The sequence below is a fragment of the Urocitellus parryii genome, chromosome X (genome assembly GCF_045843805.1).
Source record: "Urocitellus parryii isolate mUroPar1 chromosome X, mUroPar1.hap1, whole genome shotgun sequence".
NCBI classification, from domain to species: Eukaryota; Metazoa; Chordata; class Mammalia; order Rodentia; family Sciuridae; genus Urocitellus; species Urocitellus parryii.
Window position 1 is genome coordinate 2,613,511 of NC_135547.1, and position 21,165 is coordinate 2,634,675.

Consider the following 21,165-nt stretch of genomic DNA (forward strand, 5'->3'; position numbering starts at 1 on the left):
GTGGGAGAAGGGGGAGGATCTGCTGAACCAAGAGGAGGAAGAACCTGAAGAAGAGGAGGCTGCCACCATGGGCAGCTCTTGGGGTAGGGTGGGGTGGGGTGGAGCGTGGCACACAGAGGAAGGAGGGAAGGCAAAGGCTGAAGGTAGGGATGAGCTGAGTGTGCTGGGGGCCAGCCCAAAGGGCCAATTCAGCAGGCATCAGATGAGAGGGGCTCGGGAATAGTGGCAGGGGAGGAGGACCCTAAGAGAAAGCCAACTGTGAGGGGTGAGGCAGGGCCGCCGACAAGGGTGGGGACCTTGGGTTCACTCTAAGGAGATGGGGACCCAGGGGGAGTACACCTCAAGGGGAAGAACAGGGTCTGGTGGTGTTGCCAAGAGCTAGATCTCCCCAGTTGCCATGGGGATTGGGGAGTAGAGTAGAGACTATGACAGGTTGGATCTGGGGGTGAGAAATAAAGGAGAGGAGGGAAGGAATCCTGCCATCCATCTTAGCTTGAGCAAGCAGGTGGAAGAGGAGCCCTACCTGGTGGTGATGCAGCTGGGGAAATCTGGGGTAGGAGCAAGTGCACTGAGAGGGGCAAAGCGCTCCAGTTTGCACACCTGAATTCCGAAATTCCCAGGGGGCATCCAAGTGGGCAGTTTGATGCACATGTGTGGAGCTCAGGGGAGAGCTTGTGTCCAGACACGGAAGATCCCTTAGAGGCACTGAATGTCCCTGGGCTGAGCCTGGGAACCCTCCTCCACCATGCTGAGCCCCAGCAAATGAGGAGGAGGAAAAGGGGTTGGGCAGGGAAGGTCCAAGGACAAACAAAGTAAAAGCCAGCAGAGAGGGAGGAGGTCAATCTGAAGGGCGGGAATGGGTGGTTCCAGAAACCAGGGAAGGAAAGGGTTGGGGAAGCCAGGAGAGCCAAGCCTGCTGAGAGGTGGAGACAATGGGGCAGAGAAGTGACAAAGGAAAGACAGCTGAGGTGTCACAGCTCAAGCCCCCGTGAGGATGCAGGGAGCTGAGCCCACACCCATACCCCAGACAGAGCCAGAGTCTTGGGCTTGGAGTCAGCAGGGAAGGGAAGGAGGGAGAAGGTGGGAAGAGAGGGAGAGTAGAAAGAGGTGAGGCTGAAAACAGGACAAATGCTGGGCCAGTTGGTGACACTAGACCCACCCCAAGAATATTTCCATGGGAGTGCTCTCCCTAGAGAAGGACCCCAGAAACATCATGGCTGAAACCAAGAAAGAGGGTGGCATGTGGTATAAGCCATGGCGAGTCTAACACTGAGGTCGAGGAGACAGAAATTCTCACGGTGGGTGTTAAGAGCAATAGTGGCTTGTATCAGAACAAGCAGTCTAGGTCCTCAAGGAGAAGGGGAGGGAGCAGACACATGAAGCCAACAGAGGAAGCTGGTTTGTGAGAGAAGACACCTGTTTCTTTGTTTGCACAGTGGGTCACTGTGGACCAGACACCTGACAGTGACAACTTAGGGGAGGAAAAGTTTGTTTTGAGGTCACATTTTCAGAGGTTCAGTCCATGGCCGGCCAGCCAGCTCCCTTGCTCTGGGCCTGAGAGTGAGGAAGAACATCATGGTGGAGGGGTGAGGTGGAGGAAAGCTGCTCACTTTGTGGCAGCCGGAAAGTAGAGAGACAGACGGAGAAGCCAGAGGGACAAGATATTGTCCCCAAGGGCACAGCCCCCAGTGACCCACCCCCTCCAATCATGCCTCACCTGCCTACAGTTACCACCCAGTACAGCAGTCCTTTCAAATTATTAACTCATCAGATGGATTAATCCATGGATTAGGTTATAGCTCTCATAACGTAATGGCATCCCTTCTGAACATTCCTGCATTGACACAGGAGCTTTGGGGGGGGCACCTCATATCCAAACCATAACCCCTAGCTTTTACCACTCCCAGCCCCCAGAAGGGGTGGAAACGCCTGGGGAGCAAGGGCAAGCCAAAGTCCAACCACAAGGTCAACTCCAATGTGATGTGCTTCTGGACAATGGCTGAGTGTTCAAAATGAGAATGCCTTCGACCTTGACGCTAGCAACTTTCTCCTGGAAACAGGCCAACAATATGTCTCTGAGATGGGGAGGAGAGGAGTAAAGGAGATTGATGGAAGAGGAACAGGGAGTGTCCGGTGAACTTGTGGGAGGATTCCCAACCTCGCCACTGACTCAGGGAATGCAAGGCACATGATGACCAGGTAGCATTTCTCCCCTTGGGATGGGCAAACGTTCAAGGCTGAAGAGACCAAAGGTTGCTCAGGCCTTGGGGCTTGCAAGGACACTCCCATGCTGCGGGTGGGAGGGAACACAGATTTAGCCATTCACGGGAGAAAACCAGTGAGTAGCACATGGTCATGGCAGTGATGGGTACAACCCAAGACCCAGCATAGCCACTTCTTGACAACGGCTATGTACACCCTGGAGCCTGCCTCACTGATGGCGGCTCAGAGAGGCACGTGGGACTTGGGCGGCAGCAGTGTCTGTAACAGCCCTACACTGGGAACAGCCCAAATGCCCCAAATGCCTCAGGGGTGGTCGGACAACCATGCTGCCCTCCGGGCCGAGACAGTGTTATGGTTTGGAAGTGAGGTGTCTCCCAAAAGCTCAGGTGTGAGACAGTGCACGAAGGTTCAGAGGAGAAATGGTTGGGTTGCGAGAACCTTAACCCAACCAGTGAATACATCCCCTGATCGGGATTAACTGAGTGGTAAGTGAAGTGGTAGGGTGAGGCTGGAGGAGGCGGGAATTGAGGCATAGCTGTGGGGTATATATTTTGTATCTGGAGAGTGGAGTCTCTCTCTCTCTCCGCTTCCTGATCACCATGTGAGCTGCTTCCCTCTCCCACTGCTTCTGCCATGATGTCCTACCTCACCTTGAGCCCCGGGGAATGCAGCCGGCTGTCCATAGCTGAGACCTCTGAAACCATGAAGGGACCCCAAATAAACTTCAACTGCCCTACACTTGTTCTGGTCAGGTCTTTCAGTGACAGCAGAGAAAAACCTGACTAAAACAGAGAGCAACGCCCCTCACCCCAAGCTCATCAAGCTGTGGAGGGCCCAGGGTGGGTGGGGGGGGTGACTTGAGCACCCTCCTCCCAGCTGAATGCCTCTTCCTACACACACTTAGGCAGAGGCCTTAGAGACCCCGGTTATGTCTCTGACAAGAAGAGGCAGGGACTCGCCAAAGGACAGGCAGTAAGATAATACAGGCCCAAGGAGAAGAAACTGGTTCAAAGCCGCAGAAACTGGTTCTTGGGCCTTGGGTCTTGGGTCTTGCAGCACGCACAGCAGGAAAGGCCTGGGCAAACCCAGGAGCTGGGTCACCCTCCTATGCGAGGGCAGTGAAGCACATAGGCCCGTGGTATACCCATCGTGCTCCAGTGGGATACGCAGTGCCAGGTAGATGGTGGACCCTCGGCAGGGTGGCATGGTGAACACACATTCCCGCACGTATCTACTTCATGGAAGCACACCTGGACCCGGTGCCCTGGCCTGGCCCAGAGACCAGAACAATCCTATCCTGGGTGGGGATGGAAAAAAGGACTGCAGGCAAAGAAGCCCCAGAGGGCCTGCTCCCCACCCCTGGCCAGAACGCAGAGCTGGTGGGCCCACCCCAGGCCGCTTCCTAGTGGACACCTTGGGCGCAGACCCCTCGCTGTGCTGGCGCCCAGGGCACATCCAGGAGGAGCAGGGGACAGGGCTGGACCCAGACGGACGCGGGACCGGGTGGGGAGAGCCAAAGGCGTGGGGTCTCCAGACACCGACACTCAGACACCCCCTCCCGGGGGGGGGGGGGGCTCCACCTGTGCCAGGGCGGGGGCGGGGGAGGGAGGAGGAGCAGGTGACGTCACCCGCGGTCCCTGGGTGCCCGCGGCGGCGGCGACAGCCCGGCCGCGTGACCCGTGCGCGCCAATGGCCCGGCGGTCTCCGGGGCGACGCGGAGGGTCCCCGCTCCACCGCCACCGCGCCCCCGCCCCGCGTCCGCACTGCAGAGAGCGGTGGCGAGCAGGCGCCGGCGCACTGGCCCACGTGCCGCGCCGGGAGAGCGAGAGCTGGACGCAGAGCCAGCGACAGGGCGAGGGAACCAGGGGCGACCGACCCCGCCGCCGCCGCCGCCGCCGCCGCCGCCGCCGCCGCCGCCGCTCTGCTCAGCCCGGAGGAGCCCGCGCAGCGGGGGCCCGGACCAGGGAGGACCCCGCCCCAGCAGGAGGTACCGTACCCCCGGGAGGGGCCGCTCGGGCCAGGGAGACCCCGCGGCCCTCCGCCCGTGCTGGCCCGGCCACAGCAGCCCCGCGGGGCGGGGGGCGGCGTGGGAGGGTGCTGGGGCCCGCGGGGACCCTCGCGGGGTGGGGCGGGGGTCGGGGCACGAGGGGCGGCTGGGGTGGGAGTGGGGGGTTGGGCATTAACCTCGCTGTCGCCCCGTTCGCATTCACAGGTTGTGGAGACCTGGGTGGGCTGCTCTCCCCGATTCCTAGGCTCCCGCCCCTGGGTGTCGTCCCCCAGCGCCAGCCTGGTCAGCCCCTAAAATCAGCCCAGCGTGGGCCGAAATTGTGGGCGATGGCGGTGACGATGCTGCAGGACTGGTGCAGGTGGATGGGCGTCAACGCTCGCAGGGGCCTGCTCATCCTGGGCATCCCGGAGGACTGTGATGAAGCTGAATTCCAAGAGTCCTTGGAGGCTGCCCTGTGGCCTATGGGCCACTTTACCGTGCTGGGCAAAGTGTTTCGCGAGGAGGATAACGCCACTGCGGCCCTGGTCGAGCTCGACCGGGAAGTCAACTATGCTTTGGTCCCTAGGGAAATCCCAGGCACCGGGGGCCCCTGGAACGTGGTCTTTGTGCCCCGTTGCTCGGGCGAGGAGTTTCTCGGTCGCGTGCTCCACTTCCTGGAGCAACAGGGGCAGACAGTGGAAAGCGTGGCCAGTGTGCTGGGTCTGGGGCTGCGCAGGGTGTGCTGGCTCCGATCTGTCAGTCAGGCGATCCAGCCCTGGGTGGAAACCGTGAGGTACCAGCGCCTGGGCCTGTTTTCCGGGAGGGACCAGCCAGCCCCTGGGGAGGAGTCCTTTGAGGCCTGGCTAGACCACACCACTGACATGCTGCATGTGTGGCAGGGGGTCTCTGAAAGGGAGAGGAGGAGGAGGCTGATCGAAGGCTTGAGAGGGACTGCCCTGCAGCTCGTGCATGGGCTCCTGGCGGAGAATCCCGCCAGGACTGCGCAGGACTGCCTGGCGGCCCTGATCCAGGTATTTGGAGACAATGAGTCCCAGGCCACGATCCGGGTGAAGTGTTTGACTGCTCAGCAGCGGCCAGGCGAGCGTCTCTCCACCTTTGTGTTGCGGCTGGAAGTCCTGTTGCAGAAAGCCATCGAGAAGGGGGCCCTGGCCAGGGCCTCTGCTGACCACGTGCGCCTGAGGCAGGTGCTCACCAGGGCCAACCTGATCGAGCCTCTGGATGAAGCCCTGAGGAAGCTGAGAATGGTTGGGAGGTCTCCCACATTCCTGGAAATGCTGGGGCTAGTTCGTGAGTCTGAGGCATGGGAGGCCAGTCTAGCCGGGAGCGTGAGGGCCCCGGCAGAGGAAGGGGCTGGTGCCCCCGCTGATGCCCAGGCAGATGCCAGGGCCAATGCTAATGCAGAGGATGAGAAGGTGGAGAAGGAGGAAGAGGAGGTGGACCAGCAGCAGCAGGAAGAGGTGGTGGTGGAGGAGGAGCAGGAGGAGGAGGAGGAGGAGGAGGGGCAAAGGGAAGACCACGGCAATGATCATGCTCCTGTGGGCCCAGGCCAGGCAGGACCCACTGAGGCCCCAGGAGGCCCTGCCCCAGCTCAGATGGGCAGTGCTTCTGATGCCAGCCCAGGAGGGCCTGGTTGTGGGCCAGAGAGCTTGGCCCAGGCAGAAGAAGAGCAGGAAGCTGAGGAGCCCGTGCTGGAGGGGCTCAAGGACATCCCAGAGGAGTCAGGAAATGAGGATGGGGCTGGGGAGACTGGCCACCCCGAGTCTGCCCCAGGTGAATAGGCTCAGAAGGCCCAGGGGCTCCTCTCCTCTCAGGCAGCAGAACCTTGGAGGGAGGGGCAGGACTCGGGCCAGGGCCTACCCTCACCCCACATCAGGAGCAGGGCCCAGGGAAGGGCTCACCCAGCCCAAACCAAGCCCCTGGATCCCCCCAGCTCCCCAAAGGGGCCCTGGCCACCACCACCACCAGACTTTTCCAGTGACCCCAAAGACCATATTTGCCACCAGAAGGAGCAAGGAGGGGTGCCCCTCCTCATGGAAGCCCCAAACCCAAACCCTGCCAGTCTAGGGCTGCAGGCCTAGAAGTGGGGAGAGGGGCTGAGGTCACCTGCCACCTGCACTGGACTGGGAGACGTCGGGGAAGAGAGTCCATCTCAAGGGTGCCAGCTGCCTGGCTCTCCCAACAGGCAAAATCCCAACCCGATTCACCGTCCCCGGGGCAGGGTGCTCCTGTCCCTGTCCCTGTCCCTGGAGGCCCACCTTATCTGTAAGCCCCCTAGTGACCCACCTCAAGCAAACGCCCACCCCCACGCTAGCCATCGTTCCTGTGCAAAGCCCCCGTGAGGTGTGTGTCAACCCCGGGCAGAGGACCGTGCCCTCGCGGCCGGCCACCCCCAGGCCCGGGCACGTGCCGTGAGCTTCCGGGCGAGCCAAGGCTCTGCTCGCTCCTGTCCAGTGTCGTGAGCTCAACCTCTGCTTTCTCGGTGTAGATCTAGGCCAGCTGCCTGCCGCTTGGCTTGTTCTCGTGGAGATGTGTGTGTGTTCTTATCTGAGCAGCTCCCCCCAGGAGGCCCTGAGCCCAGTCCCCAGGAGTCGGAGACGGGAGCCGGCGGGAAGGATGGACGGCTAGGGCGTGGTGGACGCACACCCCCTCGGTGATCAAGACCGTGGCCTCACCTCGGGCAGGAAGCACTGGACCTTAGATGGAGGGGGAGGGCCAGGGACTGTGCTTTGACGTTCCACCCCCGTTGTTCCTTGTGACTCAGTTTCCTTGGCTTGGGGGGGGGCGTGTTCCCTGTTATGCTTTCCACTGTCCTGTGACCGTTCTGTGCCAGCCATAGGGCAAGGGCCACCCCACAGCAAGTCAGCCCCTCAGGGGGCTCCCGGAATGGAAGTGAGTGTTCATTGCCAGAGGCCATTGTCCTGGCAAGAGGCAGAGCTGAGGTCCTCAGAAAGGGAGACTGTGGTGGGAGGGCCCCAGCGTGGAGATAGAGGAGGCTCCTCGTCTGCAGCCCCAGGAGGGGGAGGCCCGGGACCTGTGGCCTCGAGTGGTCGTGAAGAGTCCCTTTAGGTGTTGTCGTCACCCCTTCTCTTCAATGGTTTCTGTAAATGTTTCTCTTCAATAAATCTCATGGATGTTCCAGCCAAGTTTTTTGCTTCCTTTAGGGATGGGACAGGGTGGAATGGAGGGGACAACTTTGGCAGGGTTGAAATGTTGGGGTATGTGTGGGGCAAGGACCATGACAAGCTGTTGGGATCTTGGCTGGCTGGTTCTGGATGACAGGATGCTGTTGGTTGTGGGTGGGCACTGTCTTTCTGGCTCCCCAGGGCACTTGGGAATAAGTGGGTTAGGCATTGAAGGGAGGGCACAAGACCACAGGATTCCCAGCAGTGCACCGGGGTGGAGGCGGTGGGAATCGGGGCATCCAGGCAGGTCAGACAGGCCACGGGTGTGCTCCCGGGCTAGCAGACAAGGTCAGGGAAGGGCCGTAGAAGGGCCCTGGCATGAGGTCAGATGTCCCCGCTAGGAGCTATGTGGTGGTGGCTCAATTGTATAGTGCTTGCCTAGCATGCATGAGGCTGTGGGTTCGATCGTCAGCATCACATAAATGTAAATATATTGTGTAAACCTAAAACTAAAAAAATAAATATTAAAAAAATTAAATCATATTTCATGTTAGAACATTTCTGTCAATAACCAATGGTATGTAAGAAGGTATTCCCACACTATTACAATGCAGGGGCTGGGGATGTGGCTCAAGCGGTAGCGTGCTCACCTGGCATGCGTGCGGCCTGGGTTCGATCCTCAGCACCACATACAAAGATGTTGTTTCCGCCGAAAACTAAAAAATAAATATTAAAAAAATTCAAAAATAATAATAATATTACAATGCAGCTAAAAAATTTGTGTCATGTAGTAATTTTGGAACCATGCTTTTGTAACCCTAGAGTTTGTGGCAATGCCTGTGTACGTAAGCCTTATCTGCTGCCAGGTTCATAAAGTATAACACATGAAAATATGTATAGGACATAGTGATTGATAATGATAATAAATATCTCTGATTTTTGTATTTACTGTATATTTTATCATTTAAATGTATATTCCATATGCGTTTGTGTGTGTGTGTATCATTATAATGTAAGAGCACACACCTCTTATTTACTGTGTCTGTTGATTGCACCATTTTCTCCTGTGCTTGAGATAATCTGTTGTTTTATTCATCATGGCCACTGAGAATAGAATGTCCTCTGTAATGTTATCAGTAAGGGGCTATATTGGTGGTTGATAGGGAAATGAAAGAGAACACAACATAGGACTGATGTGGCACATCAGTGATCATTATTTCTCTCAATTCATGTCCCATTTCACCATAGCTATTGCCGCAGTCTGGCTGGGCACAAGATCACGAGCCACTCACAGCTTTGTAGATTCAAACAGCAATTCTTTATTCCCAAACTCACACCGGCCTCTACACACGTTCTGGGGAAATCCAAGTTCTGGGCCCAAATTCATGTACTCCACCAAGCTTTGAATCCCAAATACTTTCTGAATCCCACGAGAACTCAACGGGAACTCAGGCAGCAGGATATGCCCTATTCCCAGCAGGAATAACCTTAAACCTGGAACTGCCCTAAACCCAGATTGTCCTAAACCGGGAACGCCCTAAACCCAAGGAGCGGGATACTTCCTAAAACCTGCAGGATACACCCTAAACCTGGATCCACCCTGGTCCTTGAGCAGGGTCACCTTTCTCAAACATACATGCAATGTCACAGCGAATGTCCAAGGCAAGTCCATTTCCACAAGTCCTTCCTCTAAGCAACATGGGGTATGCTGGCAAGGAAATTTCGATGCGTCATTCCTACTTGGCAATGGCCCTTAGCATCTCCCCCCTTCTGATTAATTAAACAACAAGCAATGTGGCTTAAGGACTGTGCCTGGTAGGTTGTCCAATTCAACATACGGTTCTTACCCGTCATGGGAAAAACTGACCTCTAGGCGTCAGCCTCCTGTCTTAGGTTGATACCACTGCAATTGGATCATACCCCTCACTGACTACCGGTCCAGTATACAGCCATACTTGTGGATAGGCCTATGCACCAGTGGGGGGGTGAGGTTCTTGCCTCACCTCTGTTGGCCCCCAAATTTAGCCTTGGTGCCAGTGTGGGGGGGTGAGGTTCTTTGCCTCACCTCTGTTGGCCCCCAAATTTTAGACCATCACTAGTAGAAGGGAGGAGGATACAGAAATGCCACGACACCAAGCCAATTGACGGCTCCTTTGGAAAAATTGCATCACTGGTGACACCATCAGCAAAGATATGCCAGCACTACCACAATTCGCTGCACCAGATGATAGTTCACAATGCATACAACTGATATATAGTCCAGGCAAGTTCTGCAAGCAGTTCAAATCAGAGGAGTCTATCAATATGTCCATTTCCTCCCAAAGTAAATCGAGTCCTTGATTGAGCATTACTTGTTGAGTTATATTCATTGATGCATCAGTTTATACAGTTTACTGTGATAGCTATCATAGAAGCTGTAGTTTGGTTTTATCTTAGTCTTCACCGGCACTGGGGTGGAGATGGGAATTCTGGCAATGATGCTAAAGAGACATTATCCTGAACAGAATTATTAAATATAATGAGAAGGAAAGGTGAAAGTAAACAAACAGATCTGTTAACCTCCTCTAAAAACAATCCTTAACAGCTATTTACCTAATTTAAATTAGTAAACAAACAGATCTGTTAACCACCTTTAAAAACAATCCTTAACAGCTGTTTACCTAATTTAAATTAAACCATTAAAATCACGTGAATAAAAAAAATTCGGATCCATTTTTTCATGAACACTCCTCATATATGAAATATGGACATACACACATACAGACATACAATACAAAACAGAAGTGTGCACACATAACATACAACACATAAGACAATAGTAAAGGCCTTGTAGCTTTACCTAGGTGAAATCTCCATTGCAATGTTTAAAAACTCCACAGTCAAAAAATAAAACTGATCAGAAAAACATTAACCTAGGTTTGTATGAGCTCAAAAAATAAAATAGAACTTTATGATGTGGGAAAAATGCAATAATAAAATAGATATCGAACAAAACATCCTGGTTAATCACTGTCACAGATGTAAGAATAGCCAAGCTGGAGCTCTGGATATCAGCTGTTATGGATTTGAGTCAAATCATCTTCTTTTTCTGTAGAAATTGCTTTAGTTAATCTCTCTGGAATCCAAATCCGCTGCTGTTCTCCCTGTGGAAAAATACAAACGGACCCCCGACTCCAGACAATCACTGGGTCAGCACCTTTCCATTGTCCTGTTAAAATATCTTTCCAAAGTACCTTAGGCTTATGTACATTTTTTGGACACATGTGCCTTTCCCCAGCACTAAGTCCTGATGAATCCAAATTTAGAAAGTTTAGAGTAAAAAGGGTTAATTTAAGTTTATCTTTGGGGGATATATACCCCTTTGCAATTCCCTCTTTTTGCTTTAATAAGTACGTTTTAATAGTTTGATGAGCTCTTTCAACTATGCCTTGTCCCTGTGGATTGTATGGGATTCCTGTTATATGAGTAATACCAAAAGATGAGCAAAATTGTTTAAAAGAGGTAGAAGTATAACCAGGACCATTATCTGTTTTTAACTGTTTAGGAAAGCCCACAGTGGAAAAATTTTGTAAGCAATGAGCTATAACATCTTTAGTTTTTTCTCCAGCATGAAGGGAGCCCATCAAAAATCCAGAAGAACTATCAACTGTAACATGTAAATATTTTAATTTTCCAAATTCTGGCAAGTGTGTGACGTCCATCTACCAAATATGGTTAGGTATCAGTCCTCTAGGATTGACTCCAAGATTAACTTGTGGTAAAAAGGTCACACAATTTTGACATTGTTTTATTATGTGTCTGGCTTGTTCCTTAGTTATTTTAAAACGCTTTTGTAAAGTATTAGCATTAACATGAAATCTTTTATGAAAATTTGTAGCCTCTTCTAGTGTAGAGAAAATATGTACGTCATGTGTAGTTTTATCTGCTAAATCATTGCCCAAACTAAAGGCTCCAGGTAATCCTGTATGTGCCCTAATATTTCCTATAAAGAATGGATCTTTTCTGTCCCAGATTAGACTTTGTATAGTGGAAAACAAAGAGAAAACAGTAGAAGAAGGGGAAATCCTACCAGCATCTTCAAGGGATATAATAGCATTAACTATATATTGACTATCAGAAAATAAATTAAATACAGAATCTTTGAACATCACAAAAGCTTGTAAAACTGCATTAAGCTCTACCTTTTGAGCTGATTGTTTGGGTACTAAAAATGTAAAAGTTTGATCAGGGGTAACTACTGCTGCTGTACCATTATTTGACCCATCAGTGAATATATTTGGAGCATTCATGATAGGTGTTTTTCTTGTCATTTTTGGAAAAACTACAGGATGCGAAAAAAGACAACAAAGGATTAGATGGTAAGTGGTTATCAAATGAAACATTAGATATGCACATGATTATTGCCCAAGTGTTTAACTCATTAGCTAACTCATCAATTTGATCCATAGTATATGGAGTAATAATTTTATTGGGAGAAATTCCAAACACTCCCTTTGCTGCTTTTATTCCTTTGAGTATTAATTGTCCTACAGCCTCAGGATACCTAGTAAGAATAGTGTAAGGAGAATAAGATAAATGTATCCACAATAATGGACCTTCTTGCCAAAATACTCCCGTAGGAATGTTTTTTGTTGGTAGTACAATAAATAATAAAGGCAAATTTATATCAATTCTATCCAGATGCATATTTTCCATATATGTTTCAATAATTTTTAATGCCTTTCTAGCTTTAGGAGTTAACATTCAGGGTGAATTTGGATCTGATGGACCTTTTAGAATATCAAATAAAGGTTCCAACTCTCCTGTTGGTATGCCTAGATAAGGCCTTATCCAATTTATGTCTCCTAATAACTTTTGAAAGTTGTTAAGCGATTTGAGTTGATCTACTCGTATTTGAATTTTTGGTGGACGGACCATGGTTGAGGATAATAGAACTCCTAAATAATTAATTGGAAAATTTAATTGTACTTTATCTATTGCTATCTCTAGATTATAATTTTTTAATAAGTTTGTAAGTGTGGCATAACATTCCAGCAATGTGTTTTCATCTTTATGTGCTAATAATACATCATCCATATAGTGAAATATTTGTAGTTCAGGATTTTGATTTCTAAGTGGCTGGATTGCTTCATTAACATAGATTTGACACATAGTTGGACTGTTAGCCATCCCTTGAGGGAGTACTTTCCATTCATATCTCTGATCAGGACCTTCATGATTTAGTGCAGGGATAGTAAATGCAAAACGTGGACTATCCTCTGGATGAATTGGAATCGAAAAAAAAAACAATCTTTAATATCTATAGCTAAAACATGCCAGGTTTTTGGTAAAGCAGACAATTGAGGAATCCCTGATTGAGCAGGTCCCATAATAACCATCTCCTTATTAATGGCTCTTAAATCTTGCAATAATCTCCATTTACCAGATTTCTTTTTGACGACAAAAATGGGAGTATTATGGGGAGATACGGAAGGTTGTATATGTCCTTCTGCTAATTGTTGTTTGACCAGATCATGGGCTGCTTGTATCTTTTCTTTAGTCAAGGGCCACTGAGGAACCCATACTGGTCTTTCTGATTTCCAAGTAATTTTGATTGTCTCAGTGGCCCTTTCTGAAAATCCAACCCATGTCTATCTGTTCCTTGATCTATTTGAATTGGTGCTGCTATACCTTGTTCTTGTTCTCCTAATCTTTTTTCTTTCCTACAACCTTGTCTAGCCCTAGTAGTGGGCGCATTAGGATTGATGTTATTTGTTAATGTCAAACCTAGTTGATCTAGGACATCTCGTCCCCATAAATTTATAGGAAGGTGATCCAATACATATGGCTGTATAGTTCCTTCACATCCTTCAGGATCCTTCCAATCTAATATCATTGCACTTCTATTGGGATTAGTCGCCACTCCTAGGCCTCGAAGTGTTTGAGTGGCTTGTTGTAATGGCCAATGTTTTGGCCATTCTTGACGAGATATGATGCTAAGGTCAGCACCTGTGTCCAGCAGACCATTAAACTCGTGTCCTTGAATATTTAGTTTTAGCATTGGGCGAGAATCTAAATTTAATGAAAGCATAGCCCAATCTACACCTGTGGAGCCTAATCCCCTGGAACCTCTTTCTACACTACGACTAGAGAATTTATTATGTAGGCTGGGTATTATTAACAACTGTGCTATTCTATCTCCAGGTGAAATTACTGATATACCCTTTGGAGAACTAGCTATAATTTTTATTTCACCTACATAATCGGGATCAATTACCCCAGGACTTATCATAAGTCCTTTTAATGTAGATGAACTACGTCCCAATAATAAGCCTACTGTTCCTTGGGGAAGAGGTCCTTTTACTCCTGTAGGAATGATTTAAACTCCCATCTATGGAGTTAGTACTGCTCTGGCAGAGGCGCAGATGTCCAACCCTGCGCTCCCTCGGGTTTGTCTGATGAGGGATCTAATGGACAATGTGTCCTGGGCACCACCCTGATGGTGTTGCTGGGTTCCTCCAGTGCTCTGTATATTTGTGGTTGTGGGCCCCGGAGCATTGGGCCCCCCAGTCCGTTTTTTGGCAATGAAGCCTGATGCCTTTCTCCTCGATATCGTGGGTAAATACCTGATCCTTGTCCGTTTTTTGATAAGGGAGTACCCTCTATGGTGGTTTGAGAATGGCATTCATTAGCCCAATGTCTCCCTCTATGGCATCATGGGAAAATACCCGGTATTCTACTCCTTTGATTTCTAGTTTTGTTAAACCCTCCTCCTATGGAGCAACTCCTTTTAAAATGTCCTGTTTGTTCACAATTATAGCATGTTTTTGGCCTGGCATCTAAAGCTTGTTGTACTGCAGCTGCCAAGACTTGCCCTTGTTCATTAATATTTCTACATAATTTAATATATGTGTTTAAATCTTCATGTCTCCATGGTCTAATAACCTCTCTGCAGCAACGATTTGCTTGGTCATAAGCCAGTTGATTTATTAATGGCATTGCTTGTTCTCTATCCCCCCAAATTTTGGCAGCTGTTTGAATAAGCCTATCTACAAAGTCACTGTAAGGTTCATTAGCTCTCTGTATTACCTTAGATAGCTGACCTTGTAAATCTCCATGTCCTTGTAAAGTCTTCCATGCCCTAACTGTGTCTGCAGCAATTTGTGCGTATACGCTAGGATCATATTCAATTTGTTGCCGTTGACCCTCATAAGGTCCTTTTCCTAACAACATATCTAGATTTCTTTGAGGGTAACCGGCTGCTGCATTTCGCCTAGCTGTTTCCGTGCAAAATTCCTCATTGGCAACCTTCCATAACAAATATTGTCCTCCATTTAGCACAGATTTACACATGCTAGCCCAATCTGCTGGCGTCATGTCCAAGTTAGTAATGGACTTGACCATGCTTACCATGAAGGGAGCTTGGGGACCATAGGTTGTTACAGCCTCCTTTAACTGCTTCACTGTTTTAAAATCTACATCACGGTGAATTCGCTGCCCTCTTCCCTGTTCAAATACAGGGCATGCTAATCTTTGAGGTCCTGTCTCAGGATCCCATCTATCAACTACGACGGGGTTTGAGGGCCACTCAGCTGTCTCCATCAGTGGGGCTGTTGGTTGAATTACGCCCTCTGGTAATAAAACGGAGTTAGTAACAGCCTCTTGTTGTGGCCTTTTTCCTAATAACCCCTTTTCCTTTAAATTTTCTTCCTCTCTCTGACTAGCTCGAGAGACCTTCTCTTTTGCTTGATCTAAAATGTCTTTCTCCATGGTCTGAACCTCTAACACTTTACTTAACACCTTTTCGGTTTGTTTTTTACTAATTTCTAATCTATTATAAAGATAACGCAACCCAATAAGATAACACAAAACAAAACTGAAACTGAATGAAACAAAAACTGAATAAAAAATTGATGTATCAAATTTCTCTTCCTCAGGGCGGACAAACTTCAAACCTTGAGCCAACCATTTTCCCAGTTTGCCTGAGAAATTTCTAGGGATAGGCAGCTTGAAACAAAAACGAAATAAATCAAAACAAGAACACATTGTTTTTTGAAATGGTCACCCATTCTCTCGCCTTCCCTCAGGGGCGAGCAATCTCACTTACCTCCAAGTTTCAGACATTCTGCATACGGACCACCAAATGCCGCAGTCTGGCTGGGCACAAGATCATGAGCCACCTCACACCTTGTAGATTCAAACAGCAATTCTTTATTCCCAAATTCACACCGGCACTCTACACACGTTCTGGGGAAATCCAAGTTCTGCCCCAAAATTCACATACTCCACCAGGCTTTTCCCAAATACTTTCTGAATCCCACGAGAACTCAACGGGAACTCAGGCAGCAGGATATGCCCTATTCCCAGCAGGAATAATCTTAAACCTGGAACTGCCCTAAACTCAGATTTTCCTAAACCGGGAACGCCCTAAACCCAAATTGTCCTAAACCAGGAATGCCCTAAACCCAAATTGTCCTAAACCGGGAATGCCCTAAACCCAAGGAGCGGGATACTTCCTAAAACCTGCAGGATACACCCTAAACCTGGATCCACCCTGGTCCTTGAGCAGGGTCACCTTTCTCAAACATACATGCAATGTCACAGCGAATGTCCAAGGCAAGTCCATTTCCACGAGTCCTTCCTCTAAGCAACATGGGGTATGCTGGCAAGGAAATTCCGATGCGTCATTCCCACTTGGCAATGGCCCTCAGCAAGCTATCATCTTGAAGGACAAGAACAAAGTAATGGAAACTGTTAAAAAAAACACCCTACATTATTGAATCCCAAAGGATAACAAAAATTCAGGAAGGATGTATATCTGATATGAAGAAACTTCTAAAGATCAGAATCTTCCTTGCAGCCCCATGAGGATCATGGCCACAGCATATATTTCATCTTATATGTCTAAAGGGTGGAACCCACTATGATGGTGATCATAAAGCAAGCTTCAGGTGGTTTAAACAGTTCTAGAGTCATTGTTCATTACATAACGTGAAAGTGAGCACTGAGTCTGCACATGGTTATATGAAGGCAGCTGAATGATTATCAGAAATGCTAAATAAGATGTTTGTGGATGAAAATCATTTGTCTGACCAGATCTTCAATGAAAATGAAACTTCACTATTGTGAAAACAGATGCCTAAAAGAACTTTATCTATAAGAAGCCACATTACCAATGCTCTACAGTAGTAAGATGGCATGCATGACACAGCTCATCATGCAAGATGCCTTTCTTATTTGCCATGCCAGTGAAATGGAGAAGTAGCATTTGGAGAATGATATGCCTTTTGAGATTGTGCTTATTGTTGTTAACACTCCAAATATTCCCATGCAGTTTTGGAAGAATTGAAACTCCTATGTCTGCATCAAAAACATGACTTGGGTTACTCATGGCCTTGCTAAAACACGTAGGGTAGATATGCCAGGCACACCACAGTGCCTCCAGAAGGCAGGTAGAGGATAGTGCAGCTGGGGCTATGCTCTGTTCCTGCAAGATGCTCCAATGTGACATGTCTGAGACCCAGATACAAAGGCCAAGGCCTGTGCATCAAGGACACTACAGGGATAACCTAATGATTGGTCAGCTACTATTGCTTCTACACACACCCCAAAACAATCCCACTGCCCAAGTGTGCTCACAGTCCCTGAAGACACATCTCTGCATGGCTACAGTCAGCAGCATAGAAGGATTATTGGTATATCTAGATGCAAACATCCTGCAGCAGATTTGCCCAGCCCAGATTTTCTGACCATTGCTCTTTAAATACTTAGAACACTGTGTCCATCATCTGTACAGTGGAGATGGTCTGAGCTAGCAATAGCCACCTGTTGGCTACCTGAGGAAGGAAAAAGCAGGTGGAGTGGTTTGGAGAATGTCACCCCTGCCCTCCAGGTCTTGCACACAGCTCCTGCTGGGGGCATCTGACCTCATGCCAGGGCCCTTCTACGGCCCTTCCCTGACCTTGTCTGCTAGCCCGGGAGCACACCCGTGGCCTGTCTGACCTGCCTGGATGCCCCGATTCCCACCGCCTCCACCCCGGTGCACTGCTGGGAATCCTGTGGTCTTGTGCCCTCCCTTCAATGCCTAACCCACTTATTCCCAAGTGCCCTGGGGAGCCAGAAAGACAGTGCCCACCCACAACCAACAGCATCCTGTCATCCAGAACCAGCCAGCCAAGATCCCAACAGCTTGTCATGGTCCTTGCCCCACACATACCCCAACATTTCAACCCTGCCAAAGTTGTCCCCTCCATTCCACCCTGTCCCATCCCTAAAGGAAGCAAAAAACTTGGCTGGAACATCCATGAGATTTATTGAAGAGAAACATTTACAGAAACCATTGAAGAGAAGGGGTGACGACAACACCTAAAGGGACTCTTCACGACCACTCGAGGCCACAGGTCCCGGGCCTCCCCCTCCTGGGGCTGCAGACGAGGAGCCTCCTCTATCTCCACGCTGGGGCCCTCCCACCACAGTCTCCCTTTCTGAGGACCTCAGCTCTGCCTCTTGCCAGGACAATGGCCTCTGGCAATGAACACTCACTTCCATTCCGGGAGCCCCCTGAGGGGCTGACTTGCTGTGGGGTGGCCCTTGCCCTATGGCTGGCACAGAACGGTCACAGGACAGTGGAAAGCATAACAGGGAACACGCCCCCCCCCAAGCCAAGGAAACTGAGTCACAAGGAACAACGGGGGTGGAACGTCAAAGCACAGTCCCTGGCCCTCCCCCTCCATCTAAGGTCCAGTGCTTCCTGCCCGAGGTGAGGCCACGGTCTTGATCACCGAGGGGGTGTGCGTCCACCACGCCCTAGCCGTCCATCCTTCCCGCCGGCTCCCGTCTCCGACTCCTGGGGACTGGGCTCAGGGCCTCCTGGGGGGAGCTGCTCAGATAAGAACACACACACATCTCCACGAGAACAAGCCAAGCGGCAGGCAGCTGGCCTAGATCTACACCGAGAAAGCAGAGGTTGAGCTCACGACACTGGACAGGAGCGAGCAGAGCCTTGGCTCGCCCGGAAGCTCACGGCACGTGCCCGGGCCTGGGGGTGGCCGGCCGCGAGGGCACGGTCCTCTGCCCGGGGTTGACACACACCTCACGGGGGCTTTGCACAGGAACGATGGCTAGCGTGGGGGTGGGCGTTTGCTTGAGGTGGGTCACTAGGGGGCTTACAGATAAGGTGGGCCTCCAGGGACAGGGACAGGGACAGGAGCACCCTGCCCCGGGGACGGTGAATCGGGTTGGGATTTTGCCTGTTGGGAGAGCCAGGCAGCTGGCACCCTTGAGATGGACTCTCTTCCCCGACGTCTCCCAGTCCAGTGCAGGTGGCAGGTGACCTCAGCCCCTCTCCCCACTTCTAGGCCTGCAGCCCTAGACTGGCAGGGTTTGGGTTTGGGGCTTCCATGAGGAGGGGCACCCCTCCTTGCTCCTTCTGGTGGCAAATATGGTCTTTGGGGTCACTGGAAAAGTCTGGTGGTGGTGGTGGCCAGGGCCCCTTTGGGGAGCTGGGGGGATCCAGGGGCTTGGTTTGGGCTGGGTGAGCCCTTCCCTGGGCCCTGCTCCTGATGTGGGGTGAGGGTAGGCCCTGGCCCGAGTCCTGCCCCTCCCTCCAAGGTTCTGCTGCCTGAGAGGAGAGGAGCCCCTGGGCCTTCTGAGCCTATTCACCTGGGGCAGACTCGGGGTGGCCAGTCTCCCCAGCCCCATCCTCATTTCCTGACTCCTCTGGGATGTCCTTGAGCCCCTCCAGCACGGGCTCCTCAGCTTCCTGCTCTTCTTCTGCCTGGGCCAAGCTCTCTGGCCCACAACCAGGCCCTCCTGGGCTGGCATCAGAAGCACTGCCCATCTGAGCTGGGGCAGGGCCTCCTGGGGCCTCAGTGGGTCCTGCCTGGCCTGGGCCCACAGGAGCATGATCATTGCCGTGGTCTTCCCTTTGCCCCTCCTCCTCCTCCTCCTCCTCCTGCTCCTCCTCCACCACCACCTCTTCCTGCTGCTGCTGGTCCACCTCCTCTTCCTCCTTCTCCACCTTCTCATCCTCTGCATTAGCATTGGCCCTGGCATCTGCCTGGGCATCAGCGGGGGCACCAGCCCCTTCCTCTGCCGGGGCCCTCACGCTCCCGGCTAGACTGGCCTCCCATGCCTCAGACTCACGAACTAGCCCCAGCATTTCCAGGAATGTGGGAGACCTCCCAACCATTCTCAGCTTCCTCAGGGCTTCATCCAGAGGCTCGATCAGGTTGGCCCTGGTGAGCACCTGCCTCAGGCGCACGTGGTCAGCAGAGGCCCTGGCCAGGGCCCCCTTCTCGATGGCTTTCTGCAACAGGACTTCCAGCCGCAACACAAAGGTGGAGAGACGCTCGCCTGGCCGCTGCTGAGCAGTCAAACACTTCACCCGGATCGTGGCCTGGGACTCATTGTCTCCAAATACCTGGATCAGGGCCGCCAGGCAGTCCTGCGCAGTCCTGGCGGGATTCTCCGCCAGGAGCCCATGCACGAGCTGCAGGGCAGTCCCTCTCAAGCCTTCGATCAGCCTCCTCCTCCTCTCCCTTTCAGAGACCCCCTGCCACACATGCAGCATGTCAGTGGTGTGGTCTAGCCAGGCCTCAAAGGACTCCTCCCCAGGGGCTGGCTGGTCCCTCCCGGAAAACAGGCCCAGGCGCTGGTACCTCACGGTTTCCACCCAGGGCTGGATCGCCTGACTGACAGATCGGAGCCAGCACACCCTGCGCAGCCCCAGACCCAGCACACTGGCCACGCTTTCCACTGTCTGCCCCTGTTGCTCCAGGAAGTGGAGCACGCGACCGAGAAACTCCTCGCCCGAGCAACGGGGCACAAAGACCACGTTCCAGGGGCCCCCGGTGCCTGGGATTTCCCTAGGGACCAAAGCATAGTTGACTTCCCGGTCGAGCTCGACCAGGGCCGCAGTGGCGTTATCCTCCTCGCGAAACACTTTGCCCAGCACGGTAAAGTGGCCCATAGGCCACAGGGCAGCCTCCAAGGACTCTTGGAATTCAGCTTCATCACAGTCCTCCGGGATGCCCAGGATGAGCAGGCCCCTGCGAGCGTTGACGCCCATCCACCTGCACCAGTCCTGCAGCATCGTCACCGCCATCGCCCACAATTTCGGCCCACGCTGGGCTGATTTTAGGGGCTGACCAGGCTGGCGCTGGGGGACGACACCCAGGGGCGGGAGCCTAGGAATCGGGGAGAGCAGCCCACCCAGGTCTCCACAACCTGTGAATGCGAACGGGGCGACAGCGAGGTTAATGCCCAACCCCCCACTCCCACCCCAGCCGCCCCTCGTGCCCCGACCCCCGCCCCACCCCGCGAGGGTCCCCGCGGGCCCCAGCACCCTCCCACGCCGCCCCCCGCCCCGCGGGGCTGCTGTGGCCGGGCCAGCACGGGCGGAGGGCCGCGGGGTCTCCCTGGCCCGAGCGGCCCCTCCCGGGGGTACGGTACCTCCTGCTGGGGCGGGGTCCTCCCTGGTCCGGGCCCCCGCTGCGCGGGCTCCTCCGGGCTGAGCAGAGCGGCGGCGGCGGCGGCGGCGGCGGCGGCGGCGGCGGCGGCGGGGTCGGTCGCCCCTGGTTCCCTCGCCCTGTCGCTGGCTCTGCGTCCAGCTCTCGCTCTCCCGGCGCGGCACGTGGGCCAGTGCGCCGGCGCCTGCTCGCCACCGCTCTCTGCAGTGCGGACGCGGGGCGGGGGCGCGGTGGCGGTGGAGCGGGGACCCTCCGCGTCGCCCCGGAGACCGCCGGGCCATTGGCGCGCACGGGTCACGCGGCCGGGCTGTCGCCGCCGCCGCGGGCACCCAGGGACCGCGGGTGACGTCACCTGCTCCTCCTC

The 21,165-nt window shown here is 52.3% G+C and overlaps 3 protein-coding genes across 3 annotated transcripts in view; 1 reads left to right on the forward strand and 2 right to left on the reverse strand.

The window, feature by feature from the left end:
* The window catches only part of LOC113177664 (uncharacterized), a 47,623-nt gene extending 43,220 nt beyond the window's left edge, over positions 1-4,403 (reverse strand). Inside the window, exons 1-2 of the mRNA XM_077794003.1 lie at positions 4,215-4,403; positions 3,852-4,052 (exon numbers count right to left, since the gene is read on the reverse strand). Of these exons, the coding sequence (XP_077650129.1) occupies positions 3,852-4,052; positions 4,215-4,403 (390 nt within the window). The remainder of the gene's footprint in view (positions 1-3,851; positions 4,053-4,214) is intronic.
* Positions 4,404-4,557: 154 nt separating this feature from the next.
* Positions 4,558-6,009, forward strand: Pnma6a (PNMA family member 6A). The gene is made up of 2 exons (XM_026403510.2): positions 4,558-5,616; positions 5,824-6,009. Exons 1-2 carry the CDS (start codon positions 4,558-4,560, stop codon positions 6,007-6,009), a joined length of 1,245 nt encoding a protein of 414 aa, XP_026259295.2.
* A 12,976-nt stretch (positions 6,010-18,985) lies between these two features.
* Positions 18,986-20,437, reverse strand: LOC144250830 (paraneoplastic antigen-like protein 6B). Its single transcript, XM_077794004.1, has 2 exons — positions 19,379-20,437; positions 18,986-19,171 (listed from the first exon to the last, which is right to left on the reverse strand). The coding sequence occupies exons 1-2, from the start codon at positions 20,435-20,437 to the stop codon at positions 18,986-18,988; spliced, it is 1,245 nt and encodes a 414-aa protein (XP_077650130.1).
* Positions 20,438-21,165: the final 728 nt, after the last annotated feature.